The 19,318-nt window shown below is 48.3% G+C and overlaps 2 protein-coding genes across 2 annotated transcripts in view; one reads left to right on the top strand and one right to left on the bottom strand.

Moving 5' to 3' along the window:
* Window positions 1-19,318, bottom strand: part of sirt3 (sirtuin 3) — a 38,081-nt gene that overhangs the window by 18,697 nt on the left and 66 nt on the right. The gene's annotated exons all lie outside the window — the stretch shown is intronic.
* On the top strand, window positions 283-18,119 carry jph3a (junctophilin 3a). Its single transcript, XM_023951737.2, has 5 exons — window positions 283-1,723; window positions 5,982-6,753; window positions 7,874-7,998; window positions 9,658-10,877; window positions 16,554-18,119. Exons 1-5 carry the CDS (start codon window positions 1,342-1,344, stop codon window positions 16,632-16,634), a joined length of 2,580 nt encoding a protein of 859 aa, XP_023807505.1. The 5' UTR covers window positions 283-1,341; the 3' UTR covers window positions 16,635-18,119.

Below are 19,318 nucleotides of genomic sequence, written 5' to 3'. Positions count from 1 at the left end.
GACGCAGTTTTTCTGATTCTTTGTTTGACTGAAGATGGAAAAATCCTTTCCGGGTCTTTCAGCAAAGCGGTCAGATCAAATGGTTTACATGTACCCAGAATGCATCAGTGACGATTGGTTTCATAACACGGAACTATCCGTCTCTTTCATGTGCTCCCCTGCATCGGGGTCGTGATAATCGCAGGAATCGGACCAACTTTTCTCTTTTTGTTTGTGGTGTATGTGGGGGGAAAAAAAGGCTGCAGCAACTATCTGTGGGAGGAATCAATGAGGGAACAAACTGCCGGTTACCAGGCAGGCAGATTGCTGAATGACCAGATTAGAGTCCAGGGGGAGGATGAAGAGGAGGAGGAGGAGGAGGAGGAGTGTGAGAGGCAGGGAGTGAAACGAGGCTGGATAATTAGGAGAGCAGCCTGTATCCCCGGAGGAAGAGCGGCGAGCGCCGCACATGCAGCTCTTTGCCCCATCCCTCCGTTTCTATCTCTTTAAGAGCCCCCAGAAGGTGTGTGTGTGTGTGCGTGCGTGCGTGCGTGCGTGCGTGGGGGAGGGGTTCTGGCTGGGGTGGAACAGTCCTGTAATGAGCAGTTTTTACAGGGAAGAGACAGAGAGGATGGAAAATGGGGAAGAACAGGAAACTTGATGGAATTTTCTCCACCTTTGGGCGCGATGAAGAGGAGTGATTTCTGCCTCAGCACCTTCATCGCTGCCGCTCATCTTTAGACCACAGCCGAGCAGGGAGGGGGCAGAGAGTCGGAGCGATCTTCACTGTGGAGCTGGGATGTGTGTTTGTGCGTCTGAGCCCGGATCGCTCGTTTTCAGGCCACGCTTTGCAGAGGAGCTGCGTGTTTGGCTGTTCCTTTGAACGGCGCTCCAGCGCAGCGGCATCCGGCTCGGACGGTGCGCCAGGGATGCTGTAACGTCTGCTGCAGCTCCGTGAGGCCTCGCGCGTCTGGACCCACCGGCTCGCGCCCAAAGAGACGGGCCTGTGGTTGCGTCGAGCAGGGAGGTGCAGGAGGAGGTGGAGGAGGAGGATGAGAGGCGCTGCGAGCCCAGGAGCCCGCGGGGAGCAGCGCTCACAGCAGCTGTGTTTGTGGATGCAGAATCGTTGCTGAAGCTGGGATTGGTCCTGCATCGGGAGGCGATGCTCCTCAGGTCCCGACCTGCTGCTGATCAGAGCCGCAGCCGGCCTTTCACGTCCTAAATTGAAGGGAGAAGGAGCGCCAAGGCCCCGCACCTCCATGTTACCTGAGGCCTCCCCCCTTCTCCCTCCCTCTCAGTGAAGCACGCCGGAGCTTTTCTGTTTTCTGACTTTCTAAGGATTTGCCTAAACCTGTTTCATGCATGTCCACTGGAGGCAGGTTTGACTTTGATGACGGGGGGTCGTACTGCGGGGAGTGGGAGCAGGGGAAAGCCCACGGCCGAGGGGTCTGCACGGGCCCCCAGGGTCAGGGGGAGTATGCCGGTGCCTGGAGCCACGGCTTCGAGGTCCTGGGCATCTATACGTGGCCCAGCGGGAACAGCTACCAGGGCACCTGGGCACAGGGCAAGAGGCATGGCATCGGGGTGGAGAGCAAGGGCCGCTGGGAGTACAGGGGGGAGTGGACGCAGGGCTTCAAGGGCCGCTACGGGCAGCTGGAGAGCAGGGCCAGCGGCGCCCGCTACGAAGGGACGTGGAGCAACGGCCTGCAGGACGGATACGGAACAGAGACCTACTCTGACGGAGGTAAGGGGGCATCCAGAGACACGTGTGTGTGTGTGTGGGGGGGGGGGGGGGCATTTCGACACCCTCGAAATGAACCGAACTATTTAACAAACTGCTCCAAAGTGGAGCAACTTGCTTACCGTTCCTTCCTGCTCTAAAAGCACGTAACACATCTCCACAGCCGGCTACATAAATAACATGTAGGTCACGTCCACACACAAATAGATCACAGAGGAGGCTCCGGGGGCCCACGAGTCAGGGGGCCTCAGCAAGGCCCCACAGCGTGTTTGGATGCAACACAGAAATTCCCAGATTTGCAGTTCTCACAGCAGCTGGATCCAGGGTTCCGCCTCGATGTCGACCAGAAAACCCAGACTGATTCTGAAAGGAATCAATCGTCCTAAAAATGAGAGTCTGGGACGGAAGCAGAGCGAGGGAGAGCGTTAAAAGGCAGCAGAACTTTAAAAAGACGTGAACACAGGAAACAGCAAAACAACGCAGACACGTGCACGCCAGATCCCTGCAACAACACACACACATCAACAGCCCCCTGCATCACATCCTCTGTGATGCGCCGTCTCCATGGTGACGGGAGACAGCGGGTCAGATGCTCACTGGGGACCGCTGTGAGGCTCCTCTGCTCTCTCATTGGCTCTCTCTGCTGTCAATCATGGAGGAGGGGATTTGGACTTTTGCTAACATTCAGTTCTGTCCGGGTCCAGTGCAGATGCTTCCACACTCACCGTTTCACAGAGAAGGACACGCGTGCACGTTTCCTACAGTACACAGCCACGTGTTTTCCATCATCCTCCTGTCCTACACTCACCAGCAAAAATCCCCACAGACTAAACCTTCACCTGCCCCACTAAGACCCTCAATACAAAAATGTTTCTGCTGCTTCTGGCCTCGGGGAGTAATACACACAATCGATGATTTAATACGTTTTCTAAATGTGCTCTACCGTTTGGTTGAGCAGGCAGGCATTATTGTCTTTTTCTGAATTTCCTCATTACACTTGGGAAAAGCCTCAACCTGTTGCTCCGCAGAGATCCCATTGTTAGCGTTTTCCCTGTTAGCTTCAGCTGCATTAGCCTTTGAACGAAGTTTGATCTGTAATCCAGTAATAGTCCCGTTCTTTTTCTTGGAATGTTGTTCCAATCATCCACCTTTTTCTCCAGTTTATTGCTCCTGTTGTCTCGTCTCAAGCGCTTTTTTTGATGTACTCCTTGTCATCCTTCACATGGTATTTCTTTTGGGGCCATGGTCAGCTCTCTCTTTTCCAGGGATTTCATGTCAAATTAAGTTTTAGGACATTTTAAGGCAGTGCTTACTGCAGAGCACGATGGGCGGACGTCTGTTGTCGTTGATCCGAAACCGCAGGTCTAAGACTTCAGAAAACATTTCTGTTTCGGTTCAAACCTGAGAAAGTTAGGTAAATTGAAATGGTTCTGACCCGAGGTTCTATAGCTAAAAGCAAAAGTCCGACCTGATGGGTTCATGACCCCCCCAGAGATTTATAAACCAGCAGCAGCTTGTAAACCAGTTCTGTGTCTAACTGGTTTCCAGTGGGAGGAACTGAGAACAGGAGTGAAGTGGTCTGTTCTCCTGGTTCTGGTCCAAACTCTGCCAGCAGCGTTCAGAACCTGACTTTTGGTCTTCATTCTTCTAGAAGGAAGTTTGACTGCATCCAGAGGTTCAGCTGCTCTGAGCAGCAGCAGAGGGAGTCTGACGGTCCGTTGTGGTTTGGTGTCCAAAAAGTTGAGTGTCGTCTGCATAGCTGTGGACTGAAACGTTACTGTTGTTCTTGATCTGACCCGGAGGGAGCATGAACAGCTGAACAGTAGGAAATCAAACTCTGAAGCCCTCCACATGACACGGAGACGCTCCCTGACTTATGATCACCATGGAAACAACATAATCCACCCTTCAAAATAAAATCTGGCCCAACTCTGGACTGCATCTGAAAAAACCAACCACTTTGCCAGCCTGTAAGAAAGGTTTCATGGTTCACATCATCAGAGGTGCATTCGGGTCAAGCAGCACTGAAACTGTTGTTTTTGCTGAGTCACTGTTGACGAGGTTTAGCACCTTAATAGGTGCTGACTCCGTGATGTGATGTCGTCTACAGCCTGACTGACATTTGTCTCAGAGGCTGTTTGGGCTCCCCCCAGAATGATTCCACTGTAGTTCAGCGGTTTCTCAGTTTGAAAAACAGTTAAAATTCATAAAATGGCAACAACACTGGACATCTGCAACTGAAGAAGATTAGATCTTCTTCATCCATGTTGGCAGAGTTCACCTATCACAGTGTGGAGCTCATTAGTTTGGTCAGTTTTGAAGAATCTGGAATGCTAGTCCTGTTCTGACGTTCAAATAGGTTCATGTGAGGCTACCATTTAGATTAAGAAGCCCTGATGTCAAAAGGCAGCCCCCACTGTCTGGTAACCTGCAGGGACAGAAAACATGAACACGCTCCAGATGATGGACAGGCGTTTCAGCACCACAGACAGCTCCAGTGTCATTCTGGACCTCCTGTGCCCTGGAAGTACTCCTGCAGGGGGGCTGGACATGACGCTGAAGGTAGAGTGGAGGAAAAGCAGACACGAGGGAAATACCCCCCCCCCCCCCCCAACGATCACTCACACACACACACACACACACACACACCTCATCTGCCAAGTCTCAGACAGCTCAGGAGGAACGAGTCTTGGCCTGATTTCACAATCCACATATGTGCCAAACTCTGCTGTCATTCCGGGTTCATGTTGCTTGTTTCTTTTATTTACTCTGGCAGCGTAAAATCACGGCAACAAGCAGACGCCGAGTGACCGTGGGATTTTAGGGACACCGGCGAGGAACACAACAGACAGACGGCTGAACGTCCTCAGATACTCTCTGCATCCGCGTTCTCCTCTCGTGAAGGAAACTTCCACACGTCTCCAGACTTTAGACCAGCTGAGGGTCGGACGGTTCTGAGCCACAGGTTCGCCTGAAATTCAGATACCTGTATGTTGTCAGCAGAAGAGTAACCAGGTCTGGCCAGTAACAGAGTAAACACATTCAAGTACAGGTTGTCTTTGCTGTACTTTACTAGAACTACGGCCCTGAAGTGCAAATGACAACAAAAATAACAGCATTTTAAAGATAAAAATAACAATTAATAAAGCAAAACAAATCTTTAATAGCTGCATTTCATTTTAGAAAACAAATTCAATTTCAGTAACCAAAATGTAAAAAACCTTTCAGAAAACAATTGAATTTGCAGAAAACTAAAACAAATGTTAGAAAAACAAACCAGTGACGGCCGGTACCATGGGACATCTCTGATTGGACGACGATATCCAGTATCACTTCATGTCAAATGGCTTTCAGTTGAAATGATGGACAAGCATCATTGTACCTGGATGTCTGCTGTGACAACAGTGTCACATCTGGAATGGTTTTAGAAACAGAAACACCGAAAACCGCAGAGAGAAGAAACTGTGGCCGACATTCAAAAGTAGAAAGACGCTCTTAAAACCAACGTGTTTTTTTGGTTTGAAACTGGAATGTTTGAGGGGAAAGGAATTTCAGACAGAAACCATTTAATCAAAGCTTTATGACATTCAGTCATGGTTGAAAAAATGTCAGTGAAAAAACGAAAAAAGCTGATTCTGAAGTAATTTCTTTTTTCTGTAACCAACTACCGGTAAATAAATCAACAAACTCTCATGTAATTTATCACATTCTTGCACAGAAAAAACAAATTTCTTTGGTCCTTTCAGTCAAAGCACCAGCATTTATCTGTCAGTCACACTGTCTGCTGTTCTCCTTGCTTTTGGTTTAGGTCGGTTTTTTTATAATAACCCTTTTCTTTTTTCGTTTTGTTGCTTCCCAAGTATGAGACGGCTGGTGCAAAATGTTTGAATATTAGCAGAAAGGTTTTACTTATTTCTAGTGGGGGCGGTCATCTGCAGGTGGGACAGCAGCACGCTTCATTCCTGACAGAATTTACCGCCCATTCCACCAAGATCTGCCTGTTTCGCCTGCATTCCCTGCTGCTGCTGATTACCTGGATCACGTGTGTTCAGTCGAGCAGACAGCTGAGTCAGCAGATCAGCAGAGAGAACCGGAAAACCGGCCGGACGGTAGATCTCGAGGACCAGGGATGCTCCGGCTGGACGATAAATGACTAATGCAAAGACTGAACTGGTGCAGGCCGGGTCCTAAATCGGGTCTGAGGACCACTGAAGTGTTGAAGATGACGGGTTAAAGGTGGACTCTTGTGTTTCCTCTGCAGGAACGTACCAGGGCCAGTGGTTGGCCGGGATGCGTCACGGTTACGGCGTGCGTCAGAGTGTCCCGTACGGCATGGCGGCGGTCATCCTCTTTCCCCTGCGAACGTCCATAAACTCTCTCCGCTCTGACCACAGCCACGGGCCCCCGGCGGCCCTGGAGGACAGCGGCCCCACCACGCCCTCAGACGGGATGGTGGCGGGTCTTGCTGGGAGCCCAGTGGGCCGCGGTGGTTTCGCTCTGATGGCTCCAAGCGAAGCGGAGCGGCAGAGGAAGAGGAAGGGCCGTTTCCGTCAGTCCATCCTCAGCGGCCTGAAGCTCCGGCGCTCTGAGTCCAAGAGCTCCCTGGCCAGCCAGCTCAGCAAGCAGAGCTCCTTCTGCAGCGAGGCGGGCATGAGCACCGTCAGCTCCGCCGCCTCTGAGGGCGTCGGCGAGAGTGAGCAGGGCTCGGCCGTGGACGCCACAGTCACCGAGATGTACGCCGGGGAGTGGCGGAGCGACCAGAGGGCAGGCTGGGGGGTGAGCCGGCGCTCAGATGGCCTGCACTACGCAGGTGAGTGGGCAGCAAACAAGAGGCACGGCTACGGCTGCACCACCTTTCCGGATGGCACCAAGGAGGAGGGCAAGTACAAGCAGAACGTGCTGGTGAGCGGGAAGCGCAAAAACCTGATCCCGCTGAGGGCCAGCAAGATCCGGGAGAAGGTGGAGCGGGCGGTGGAGGCCGCCGAGAAGGCTGCAGACACCGCCAAGCAGAAAGCAGAGATCGCCCTGTCCCGGTGAGGAGCCGGCCGGGGGCACAGCCCCCTCCCTCAGTTAGACACATTTCTGTTTGTCACAAACACACCAAAAAATCGGCTCAAGTCAATAAACCCACGAAAAGTTAGACAAGTAAAAGAAAATTAGAATAAAAATTTGTTTTTCCCTTTTCCACCTAATGAAACTATTTAAGAAATTAACTATAAACATTCATATTTCGGTAGTTTGCTCTGCTAAGTGCAAACATTAGGAACATATTATCAAAAAAAGAAAGAATTTAAAGCCTAAAGGTACTTTATTCTATTCCAAGTGCTTCAACATAACATTTTTTCTTGACCATGAACATCTCAAAGTAATTCAACATTATAGGATCAATTAGATGTTATGAGTCAAATCAAACTTTTCAGTTTCCCTAAATCTAGTTGAAGCCACATTCATCTGATCTGTTTGTATTTTGGATGATTCTAAATGTTTGTTGTTGGAAGGAAAAAATCTTTTCTGTATTGTTGTAGCTTCATCGTGTTTTATGAAGCTACAGGAACACCAGGAATGTGACGCACAATCACAAACACACTGAATGTGCGTTCATGAAGGGGAATTCAGCCCACAGTGTTCACACTGGAGAAGCAGGGAGGGACTTCTTCTTCTTCTTCTTTTTCTACTGTTGACTAGCTCATGTCCGCCACCTACAGTTGGAATAGTCTCGGTGCTAAATGTCAAGTGGTGCAAATCCCGTGAGTCTTGCTCCAGAATTTCTTTCACAGCTCTGTTCCGATATATGAAATGTCACAGAGTTCTGCCGGGGAAAAACCCTCCATGATTCATTTTCAAACGGTTGCTTCTTTTGTGAATTCAAAGGGACGCCATCCATACGTTACTACCAGATAGGAGTTCCTGATTGGTTACATTTGTTTTAAGTTGCTGCGCGTTTTGTACGTAGAGCCTAAAAAGTCGTAGAAACTATGTGTGAACCCAAAAGCTTTAGAGCCAGAAGCCTGAGACGCGTTTACATCCACATAGTGGGCGCTTGAACGCGCGTTGTCGAGGACGGCGTGAACGTAGCAAAAGGTAGAAACATTTTTGTGCAAACATAATAAACCACAGCTCTGGAAGGAGTGAAAACACATCTGTGTCGTTCAGGATGAGCCACGCCCGAGCCAAGGCCGAGGCGGCGGAAGGGGTGGCGCAGAAAGCAGCAGAAGAATGTCAGCAAGCCCGAATCATCGCCAAAGAGCTCTCCCCCTCCTTCCACATCTATGGCAACGGTAAGGAACGGCAGCAGGACATGGAGGTCCACGCAGCTTCAAGAAGTCTTCATCTTCATCTCGCCTGACTTTTTCATCCCATCACTCCTTAAATCGCAATGTTTCATGTTCCAACTCTCCACTCTTTTGTCCTGTGCTTTAATAAACGTCATCATTTCGCTCTAACTCCCACTTTAAATTCTTTCTAATCTTACTTTTCATCACTTTGTCACCGTTTATCCCTTCATTTTAGTCTCACTCTCATCACATTTTATCTCTTTTTTTAATCAAGCTTAACCAAACTTTTCTGTATCTTAACATCAGCCTTCCTCTCTCCACTTATCCCACTATCATCACAGCCGCCTGACTCTTTCTCACACTCTTAAACTCCCTGGATAACTCCCTGCTGCTGTTATTCATGAGTGTGGAGTTCCTGTTTCCCTCCATGCTTAACCCTGTCACACCAGAGACGACACTCAGCACCCGTACGCTGGTACAGAGCAGCGGCTGCATCTAAAAGGACAGCAGCGCTTTGTCTTGAGGCTCGTACCGCCACCTCAGGGGACGAGACGGCCGCAGTTCTCCGTGTGAAACAGAACCATGTGTCATACCGTTAAACCCAATCGTGCAGAGAGTGAACTGCTGCATCCCTACACGGGACAGCATGAAAATGGAACGTACCATGTATTCAGAAAGCTAATGGAAGTTACACGCACTTATGATGCTGTCGTATAAACCATTCCCTAGCTGTTGGTGAGGTGCGAGTACTAGCTCCGCCCAGGATGTGCACGTGATACGCAGGTGCACCTGTGTGTTCACTGAGTGATCTCTGACCTCAATTTTTCCTACTGGTCACCTGCGTGTCCCGTACAGGTATGACCATTTTTTGCCTGCAGACAGCCTGTATCTCCATGTAAGGCCAGATGGAACTAAGGTCTTAAACGACCATCCACGCTCTTTGAACTACTGTAGGTCTTCAACCATTCACGCAATTGACGTAATTCCAACAGATTCTGATGAGGAGATATATCACATGTTGGCTTTGCTGACGTAATGTGCTGCTTATCAGCGCAAAGCTGGTTTTCTCTGCTTAAGAATCTGTCTTTCATTGAAAGAGTTATGGTAGTCCAACGAATGTGGAACAGTGCCTGTGTCCGAATTCCCACCCTAACCCCCAACTACTAAAAAACTAGATAGTGTGGGACTGTGTAGTGCTGTGAATTTTAAAAGCAGTTCATACACCATGCTTACTAAAGATATAACGTCATTGATGTCATGAAGTTAAAATCTAATTGATATGAGCATTTTGTGATGAATATTTATTCATCTACTGTCTTCTAAAGATAAAAACGTATTAAAAAAACTACATTTAAATGCAATTTTTGGGCAAAAATTGTTCAGACGCAATGCATTGTGGTCCATATTAGCTGATCTAGTGAGCCCTGTTGCACACTGGTTTTTCGCAGACTTCTGGGAAATTTCCAGGGCACTGAATTCTGGAAATGTAGATTCAAACAGCACTACAAAATGGCGAATGTCCTCTATAGTGCGCCTTGTAGGGGTTAGGGTGGGAATCCGGACATAGCCTAAAGCTCCAGTGCTGAAGGGTCAAGGTAACTGGGAATCCCCCCCCCCCCTTCCCTCCCCCCAATGCTGTCACTGCTGCTCTTTCTTTTTCAGGACTGGAGTGTCAAGGCCCAAAACACCAGGAGCCCCGGAACAGGGACCACGAGGCCATCTCAACGGGAACAGACAGTCCAGAACTGTGCACGCCCGACACCACGCCGCCTGTAATAACACCTGATCTCAGTCCTGTGCTGAGTGTCCCCACCCCGCCTCCCCCCGGTCCACACAAACACACCCACCGCCCCAGGAACGCCTGCTTCACGCGGCAGAGTGCTGTGGACGATCAGGGCGGGGCTGAGATCCAGGTGTTGATAGAGGGGCGGGGGGTCAATCTGTCCAGGGGCGGGGCTAATAACTGGACTGATGAGGCATTTTTGGAGCGTGGGGGCAGCAGCCGGTCCACCACCCCCTCCCTCCTTGAAGAGCAGGAGGGGCAAATCAACGGGTATGAGCAAGCTCCAGTCCCAAACCACAAACCGGTGGAGAGGTCCTCGTCCAATCACAGGTCTCGAGAGCACAGCTCCTCCCACAGAGCGTGGGACCACCCCCTGTCTGACCAGAAGCCGTCCAAGCATGTGGCCTCCAACCACAAGTTCAGGGAGCACTCCTCGTCCAATCACAAGCCACAAGATCATTCCTCCACCAATCACAGGGCTTGTGAGCCCGCCTACTCCAGCTACAAGCCGCAGGCGCACATCTCATCCAATCACAAGGCCTTGGAACACAACATTTCTAACCACCAGACGTTGGAGCGTGCCTCTCACAATCACAAGTGTGAGGACTACATCTCCTCCAATCATGATGCAAAGGACCACGTTTCTTCCAAATACAGCCCCCGGCCGCATGTCTCCTCCAACCACTATCCAAAGCAGCACAACCCCCCCAACCACAGGCTGGGTGAGCATGCCGCCACTGACCAAAGGCTGGACAGCCTCAGGAAGGAGTGGTCTGCTGAGAGCACCCTCAGGTGGAGCCCCGCCCACTCTCGCCTCACAGAGCACGACGAGGAGCAAATGAATGACTACACGGTGGACATGCGGCTTCATGGTGCAGAGTCTGAACCGGCGCCCCAAAACAACAAACTGCGATCCCGAGGTTTTCGGCCAGTTCGGGAAGAATCAGCGGACTCTGTACAGATGCTGGACAACCTGAATGTGGGGGCGGAGCTAGAGGAGTGGCCACTGCACAGGGACCTCACCCTCTCCCCGCCCCAGAAGTCCCAGCTCATCATTCTGGAGCAGGACAGCGAGCATCTCACCCTCAAACCAAACTCAGTGAGTCCAAACAGCACAGTCTGCATCAGAACACCTGCAGTTTGAAGGTTTTACGTAGAATGAAACCCCTGGGAGTCCCGGGGCAGACAAGTCGGTCAGACGTTTCCTACATGGTGATCGTTAGCAGTGTAAACATGACGTAGATTTGGAAAAACACTCTTTATGCCCTTATCTCTTCATTTTTTAAGAAAAAATCCTAAACACCCCCAAATGGCAATGGATTGACCCAAACAGCTCCAAGTTATTACCCCATAAGGTAGCAGTACAGACGGAAACCACCTCATAGATTCAATGGTGCTATGACTGTCACAACCTGGAGTTCATGGGCCTATATCATGCTTTTGTTAAGCCTTTCAGAGCTAACTATTCAACTTCTTCTGCTTCCGTTTTTCCCTATCGGGGTCACAGGGCTGCTGGAGCCTATCCCAGCCACTTGTGGGCGAAGGCAGGGGACACCCTGGACAGGTCGCCAGTCTGTCGCAGGGCCACATATCACACATTATCACACTCACATTTACAGCTAGGGACCATTTAGAGTGACCAGTCAACCTATGAAGCATGTTTTTGGACGGTGGGAGGAAGCTGGAGACCCCGGAGAAAACCCACGCATGCACAGGGGGAACATGCAAACTCCACACAGGAAGGTCCCCCATCGATGTTCTGTTTACTACTATGAACCGGGGGCCATCTTGCTGTGAGGCAAGAGCGCTAACCACTGTACCTGTGCAGCTAACTATACCCATCTATATAATGATATATTACCTATGGCACACTAAAAAATGATTGTTTAATTCAATAGGAGTTATTTTCACAGTTCATTTTCCTATTCGGAAGTAAGACGATTCGTTCTCTGAGGCTCCGCCTTTTGCTCCATTTCCTGACGTCAACCTAGTCACTTCACCCACAAAAATAAAACAACATCCCAACTTTTGCAAAGATGGATATGAATATTGTCCAATGAAAGCCTTTTGCTGATCACTGCCAGCTCAGTGTAGAAAGTGGGCGTGTCTGTTAGCCTGGGGGCGGTACTGGATGCGCAGACACTTCATGGAGGGGCGGTTCCTCACTTTGTGATGTCACAATGTGAGGACCCACTCGTTTTCGTAGATTGGGAGGGGCTGGTGCTCAGAGATCAGGTTTTTAAAGGAATACTCAGGAATGCGTGAACGGATCGAAATACCACTTAGGGGTTGTTTTTTGTGATATAATACACTTAAAATCTCAAAAAGTTGCTTTTGCATGACATAGGCCCCTTTAATATTGATTATATACATTAATATTGATTTTAGTTTGATTTTTAAGAGGCAGCAAACTCGACAGTGACCAGCCAAAGTTTCTTCTTTCTCTTTCGGCTTTTCCCATCAGGGGTCGCCACAGCGAATCATCCTTTTCCACCTCACTCTATCATGGACATCTTCTACCCTAACATTAGCCAACTTCATGTCCTCTGTTAAGACATCCATGTATCTCCTCTTTGGCCGTCCTCTTGCCCTCCTGCCAGGCAGCTCCATCTCCAACATCCTTCTACCAATATATCCACTATCCCTCCTCTGAACATGTCCAAACCATCTCAGTCTGGCTTCTCTGACTTTGTCGCTAACACAGGCAACATGAGCCGTCCCTCTGATGTACTCGTTCCTTATCCTGTCTAACCTGGTCACTCCTAAGGAGAACCTCAACATCTTCATCTCCGCTACCTCCATCTCAGCCTCTTGTCTCTGTCTCACTGCTACCGTCTCTAACCCATAGAGCAGAGCTGGTCTCACCACTGTCTTGTACACCTTTCCTTTGAGTCTTGCTGGCACTCTTCTGTCACACAACACTCCTGACACTTTCCTCCAACCGCTCCAACCTGCCTGCACTCGCCTCTTCACCTCTTTTCCACAATCCCCATCACACTGAACTGTTGACCCCAAGTACTTAAACTCCTGCACCTTCTTCACCTCAGCCCCCTGTAACCTAACGCTTCTACCTTGATCCCTCTCGTTCAGACACATGTATTCTGTCTTACTACGACTGACCTTCATGCCTCTTCTTTCCAGAGCAAACCTCCACCTCTCTAGCTGTTCCTCCACCTGCTCTCTACTCTCACTGCAAATTACGATGTCATCCGCAAACATCATTGTCCAGGGAGATTCCTGTCTTACCTCGTCTGTCAGCCTGTCCATCAGCATAGCAAACAAAAAAGGACTCAAAGCTGATCCTTGGTGTAGTCCCACCTCCACCTTGAACTCCTCTGTCTGACCTACAGCACATCTCACCACCGTCATACTTCTCTCATACATGTCCTGAACTACTCTGACATACTTCTCTGCCACTCCAGACGACCTCATACAGTACCACAGCTCCTCCCTCGGCACCCCGTCATACGCCTTCTCTAAATCTACGAACACACAATGCAGCTCCTTCTGACCTTCTCTGTACTTTTCCATCAACACTCTCAAAGCAAAAATGGCATCAGTGGTGCTCTTACGGGGCATGAAACCATACTGCTGCTCACAAATCTCCACCTTCTTCCTAAGCCTGGCTTCCACTACTCTTTCCCACAGCTTCATTGTGTGGCTCATCAACTTTATTCCTCTATAGTTGCTGCAGTTCTGCGTGTCACCCTTGTTCTTAAAGATCGGGACCAGAACGCTTCTCCTCCATTCCTCAGGCATCTTCTCACTCTCTAAAATCCTATTGAACAACCTCGTTAGAAATTCCACTGCTGTCTCTCCTAAGCACTTCCATACCTCCACAGGTACGTCATCAGGACCAACGGCCTTTCCGCTCTTCATCCTTTTCAGAGCCTTCCTAACCTCATCCTTTCCAATCTCTGCTACTTCCTGCTCCACAACAACCACATCTTCCTCCCTTCTTTCCCTGTCATTTTTCTCGTTCATCAGCTCCTCAAAATACTCCTTCCATCTTTTCTGTACACTCTCTTGGGTTGTTAGCAACTTTCCATCTCTGTCCTTAATCACCCTTATCTGTTGCACGTCCTTCCCATCTCTGTCTCTCTGTCTGGCTAGCCTGTACAAGTCCTTCTCTCCTTCCTTTGTGTCTAACCTGTCATATAGCTCATCGTAAGCTTTCTGTTTGGCCTTTGCCACCTCTCTCTTCACTCTACGCTGTGCTTCCTTGTACTCCTGTCTACCTTCCTCAGTCCTTTCTACATCCCACTTCCTTTTAGCCAACCTCTTCCTCTGGACGCATTCCTGTACTTCCTCATTCCACCACCAAGTCTCTTTACCGTCTTTCCTCTTTCCAGATGACACACCTAGCACCTTCCTACCTGTTTCCCTGATAATCTCTGCTGTAGTTTCCCAGTGACCAGCCAAAGTTTACTAACTCAAATATGCTCAAACCCAGAGGTGGCTCCACTATGGAGAGAAAATATAAAATAATCATTTTATTTGTGTGCGTAATATTTGTAACTCATACAATACATTTTATGAATTAACTTGCAACTGTGTATTATTTTGGCGGCCATGGTGCAGTTGTAGGGGGGTCGACCTCTGATCGGAAAATTCAGATTCGTTTCCCGACTTGGACACCCATTTGCCGAAGTGTCCTTGGGCAAGACACTGAACCCAACCACGGCTCTGGTGGAAGGTTGGCGCCAGTGTTCGGCGGCAGAGCCGCCACCAGTGTGTGAATGGGACTGTGACTGCAAAAAGCTTTGGGCCTTTGAGGACGCCAAAAAAGTACACACCATTGGTGTATGGACATGCAAACTCGAAAATAAAAACCTACTACTATGAAATAAAGTTTACACACGCACAACTTTACGTTACACCAGCTCAGAGTCCCACTCCAGTCATCCTTCCATCTGTTTTCAAAGTCTTCCCAGTAGTCTTTTAAATTTAAGTCTGACGTCTTTAGCACACATCTAGGACATAGTTTCTGCAGTGCGGCAGGAAGTATCCCTGATATAGCTCAGACGAGGAAAACAAAGACATAGAGGGATCTATTTGTCTTCATCAGAATGGAGGAGAGCAGGGAGACTTTGGCCCCCCCCATTTCAGTTGCTGTGTCAGAACGGCGAGTTTTTTCAAACGGCAGATTTTCGTTTGCTTCTGATCTTTCACGATTTGAATAAAGAAAACCTCAGAAACACAGTTTTAATCTTTAATTTTTTTTTTTAAATGTTCTCCACCATGAGAAAAATGCTATGAGAACATGTTAAAAACACCAAAACACCATTTTGGAGTGGGTCCTTAAAACTAACTACACATTCAAAACCGCTTCTATGCATCCAGATCTTTAAACAGTACACACCAGTCGCCTGATACACACACACACATACAAAACCACATGACACACACATCAGAGCTCCTAGTCCACAAGGGGTTGTGAGACTCCTTACACATCTCCAACACATCTGAACTTAAATTGTAAATAATATCTAGTAACAATTTGACATGTTTTTTCCACTTTCGTAAATAGATATGCTCTGAGAATGAAAATGAAAAAGTGACATTTTTAAAACACTCTCTGCTGTCTCTCACAGCTCTGGACCCCAATCAGTCCCTGCATCGGCCCGATGGACTCGGTCCACATTCTGGGGTTGCAGAAGGACCTGGCGCTGTCCGAATTCTGCCTGATTTGTGTGCACAGCAGCCATTTTGAATTCATAGCTAGCTTTAAGCTGCTGTAATTTCAGGTTGTGGGTGTAAATTGTATTTTGTCTTTGTGAATTATTAATATTCAACTGTACATGTAAATACACAACTGCAAACACACAGTTACGCACAAAATGTGTTGCATGAGTTAAAAATCAAGTATTAGACACACACACACACACACATCCATAGAGACTATTTTCTCTCCATACTGCTCCAGTGACACAGAGATGTGCGACAGAGAGTCCGCACACGAGTCACAATAGTTCATGTTTTCTATGACATAAAATCCTGTTGAAAAAAAACTGTCTGAGCTGTTTAGACTAAATCTGTGATGTCACTGAAAGTGATTCGTGCGGCAGAGGCGCCCAGCTTCAATGTTAAGTCAAAGTACAGACGCGATCTGAGGTCCTGCGGCGCGTTTGGCGTGTTGAACGCGTCGACTTGGCAGCGGCGCAGTGCGGCACGTGCAGAATGGGAAAACCTGAACTACGGGGAAGAAGACGCATCAACCAATCAGGCCCTCAGCTTTAGACACATGACAGGTTCAATACGCAATCAGCGGACTTTCTATTTTCCTTATTTGCATGGAGACGACAATGAAACGTTCCTCTGATTTTATTTTTTCCCTCCCTGGAATAATGCGGGACAGCAAGTCGTCAAACTGGGTCACAGAGAAGGAAGTAGCGCTGAAAGCGGCTCCTGCAGTAGACGGTGAAGTTCGCTGTAGTGGGAGAGTCTCTGAACGATGTCATGAATCCAGACATGGAGACGTGACGACTGATGCTTTTATAGAATTCTTCACAATAAGCTAACCTGATCTCTAAACGAGATAAACGCAGACGCCGCTCCATGTAGCGATCAAGCTCCAAACGTTTGGCAGTGGCTCCTCCCACACGTTTTAACCGACTTGGTTGGACACAGTTTCAATCCATCTCGGTGCACCTGAAAACGGTCCTTACAGATAATTCCGGCTGGAGTCAACTTTAGTTTATGTTCAGTGTCTGTATCATGAATGTTTGTGGGAATGCTGGACTAACCACTTGTTCTGTCCTCCCGTGTCTTTCAGGGCTCCAGCTCTATTCTGGTGGTTATGGTCATCTTACTCAACATCGGAGTAGCCATTCTTTTCATTCACTTCTTTATTTAAGCGTACATGAGTATGATCTACTAAAACATATTGATAACTACAGTATATTATATTCTGACGCACTCGGATGGACGTTCTGCCTGCGGGACTGGAGTCTGCAGCACGAGTGACGGACACCGCAGAGCCGCTCTACCGTCGCTCCCGGTCTCTTCTTCTCTGTTGAAGCCTGTTTTTGTTTGTGCAAGACCCCCCCACCCCACCCCCGTCCCAAACCTGTCTGAGCTCTCAGCCACGAGTGAAAAGATGCCTCGAGTCAGGAGAAAGTTAAAGAGAGCAGCTTTTGTTTAGCTGTGCAGGCAGTGCTGGTCATTTCTTAAGAAAGCCTGGATGGCGGCGCGACCGGCCAGGTCCCCATGGGGAGGAAGTTGGCCGTCACACGTATTCCAGCGCCCCCTTAGCCTTCAAACCCCCCCTTTCCTGTTCGCATTATGCGCTACAAACTATGCTGCAACCGTAGATCAGTTTAAAAGGGCTTCTTCTTCATCATCATTTTGTGTTTCCATGACCCCCCCCCCCCCACACACACACACACACATTGCATGAAGCTGTTTGAGCTTTCAGAGGTGCATTTTCTATCCCTTTAACATCACCCTTTTTTAATCTGTATGCACTCAAACAGGGCCTCACCTCTGTGATCAGCACCGCTCAGCCCCCGCCCCCATCCACAACGTTTACGTTTGATCGTCCAATCGAAAAAGCCGAGCTCACGAAGGGTTCGTTTCTACGTAAAAGACACAAGCCGCACGCAGAAAACCACCTGAGCAGCAGAGCCCCGCCCCCTTTGTACAGCCTGGAGACTGTTATAACCACTATCTACTATATAGGTCTATGTGTCATTATTACTCCAGTTTGTTACCTTTTGCAGAAACAGAGAGAGCGTAGAGTGCCTCGTATTTGTTCACCCCCCCCCCAAATCTTATTTAGCCCTGACCCGACGAGAGCGCCCCCCTGTGGGCTCGCTTGGAGGAGACCAATTATCTTTGAGATCCTCCTGACCCCCCCCTGCCATCGCTCAACCTTCCTCCCACTGACCACTCTCACCCCTGCCCCCCTAAAATGGCATGCACTGTTTTGTCTCTCTCCTAGCCCGGTCCCCTGGGGGGAAAGTGGGGTTTCTACCGTTTCCAGCCCCTTTTGGGCCAGAAAAGATTTATTCATTGCTTTATTTTCTAGCATGTTTGTTTAGCCTGCTCAGTCTGGTGTCAATTAACGCGTCGCCCCCCCCCCCCCTCCCACGGTTTCTGATTCAGTGGAGGTGGTGGGTGTGAAACGGCGCCTCGCTCTTATTCTCAGTGGATACGCGAATGCCCCGGTTTATGAATGATATGAAAAACAAATGTCTGCTACTGTATGTTTTATACTCGGCACCCAGTGGCATCATCATGTTGTGACATCATTGCATGCCCCAGCATGCTCTTTCTTACTCTTTGGTTTATGAGGTTGTTTCCAGGTATGTGGAGAAAATAATGAAACGTTTGAAATGAAGGAGGTTTGTTGTGCTCATTGCTGCCGCTGTTCCGCTCCATGAGGCTGCTGAGGAAAAGAGCAGCGCTCGTGCTCGATTCCCTGTCCGCCTCACGCCACTGCGGGTCGACTTCAGACTAGTACGGTGGCCCTGAAGTGCCACAATCAGTCGATACAGAAACATTCTAAAGGTCACGACGACAATTAAAAAACAGTAAAAAATCAGCATTAAATTTTAGAAACCAAAACTGAAAAAGACATTTCCAGAAAACCAAATGGAATGTTAAAACAAAAATTGGAAAACAGGATGAAATGTTGGAAAAACAAAACACAATGAGAGACCGGAAAAGGTAGAGGGACATCCTGATTGGATCAAGTTCAGTGTCCAAGCTAAATAACTTAATAATGGACATACGTCATCGTCCAATCAGCAATGTCCCTCAGTACAAACCTTTTCCAGTTTCTCATTGGGTTTTGTTTTTCTAACAATTCATTTCGTTTTCTAAAATGTTTTTCATTTTTTAACATTTAATTTTGTTTTCTGGAAAATAATTTGGTTTTCTAAAAATGTTTTTTTCCTTTTTTTTTACATTTTGGTTTCTGAATTTTTTTTTTTTTCCCAATTTGTCGTGATCTTTTAAATGTTTTTGTGTGGAGTGATTTGTTGATATGATTGGCACTTCAGGGCCACCGTAGACTAGGTACGATGAAAGCGTGGCTTCAGCCTCACTGGCTTAAAGTCCCACTACATGGACGAAAATCCGACGTTTTAATCCACTCTGTCTGCCAGATGATTTTTTTTTATCACAAACTGATAAATCTGCTGTTATGTCCAAAGCTTCATATACTTTGAACTACTTGAGAGGTTCCTTGCTTTGGCTATCAAAAACCACACAATGATCCATGTTTTTTTAAAATAAACTCGCTCCTCAAGTATTTTAAAATCTGATCTCAGCTGGGATCAGAATCCTCCTCATTTGCGAGATCAGAATGATCGAGGATTCAATTTAAAGTCTTGAAATACTGGACAGAGGTCTGTAAAACAGATTAAAGGCGAGACCGGATCACCAAATCCTAATCTTCAGGATCAAATTTGGTTTGAAATACCCATTTTCAGACCCAAGTCTGGCTCCTCTACAAAGGTGGGCACCAGCCTGGAGAAAACACCAAGGTTGTGTCAGCATGAAGGGTCCTGTCCAAGGACCCCCCCCCCCCCTGGA

Source organism: Oryzias latipes, chromosome 3, assembly GCF_053564925.1.
Source record: "Oryzias latipes strain Hd-rR chromosome 3, Olatipes_Hd-rR_3.1".
In the NCBI taxonomy this organism is placed as follows: Eukaryota; Metazoa; Chordata; class Actinopteri; order Beloniformes; family Adrianichthyidae; genus Oryzias; species Oryzias latipes.
This window is presented reverse-complemented; position numbering and strand designations above follow the sequence as displayed.

Bases quoted from the DNA above. Each gene is read 5' to 3' on its own strand.
- jph3a (XM_023951737.2), top strand. From the start codon at position 1,342: ATGTCCACTGGAGGCAGGTTTGACTTTGATGACGGGGGGTCGTACTGC. The intron at 7,999-9,657 runs GTAAGGAACGGC...TTTCTTTTTCAG, and splicing joins CTTCCACATCTATGGCAACG to GACTGGAGTGTCAAGGCCCA. The intron at 10,878-16,553 runs GTGAGTCCAAAC...CGTGTCTTTCAG, and splicing joins TCACCCTCAAACCAAACTCA to GGCTCCAGCTCTATTCTGGT.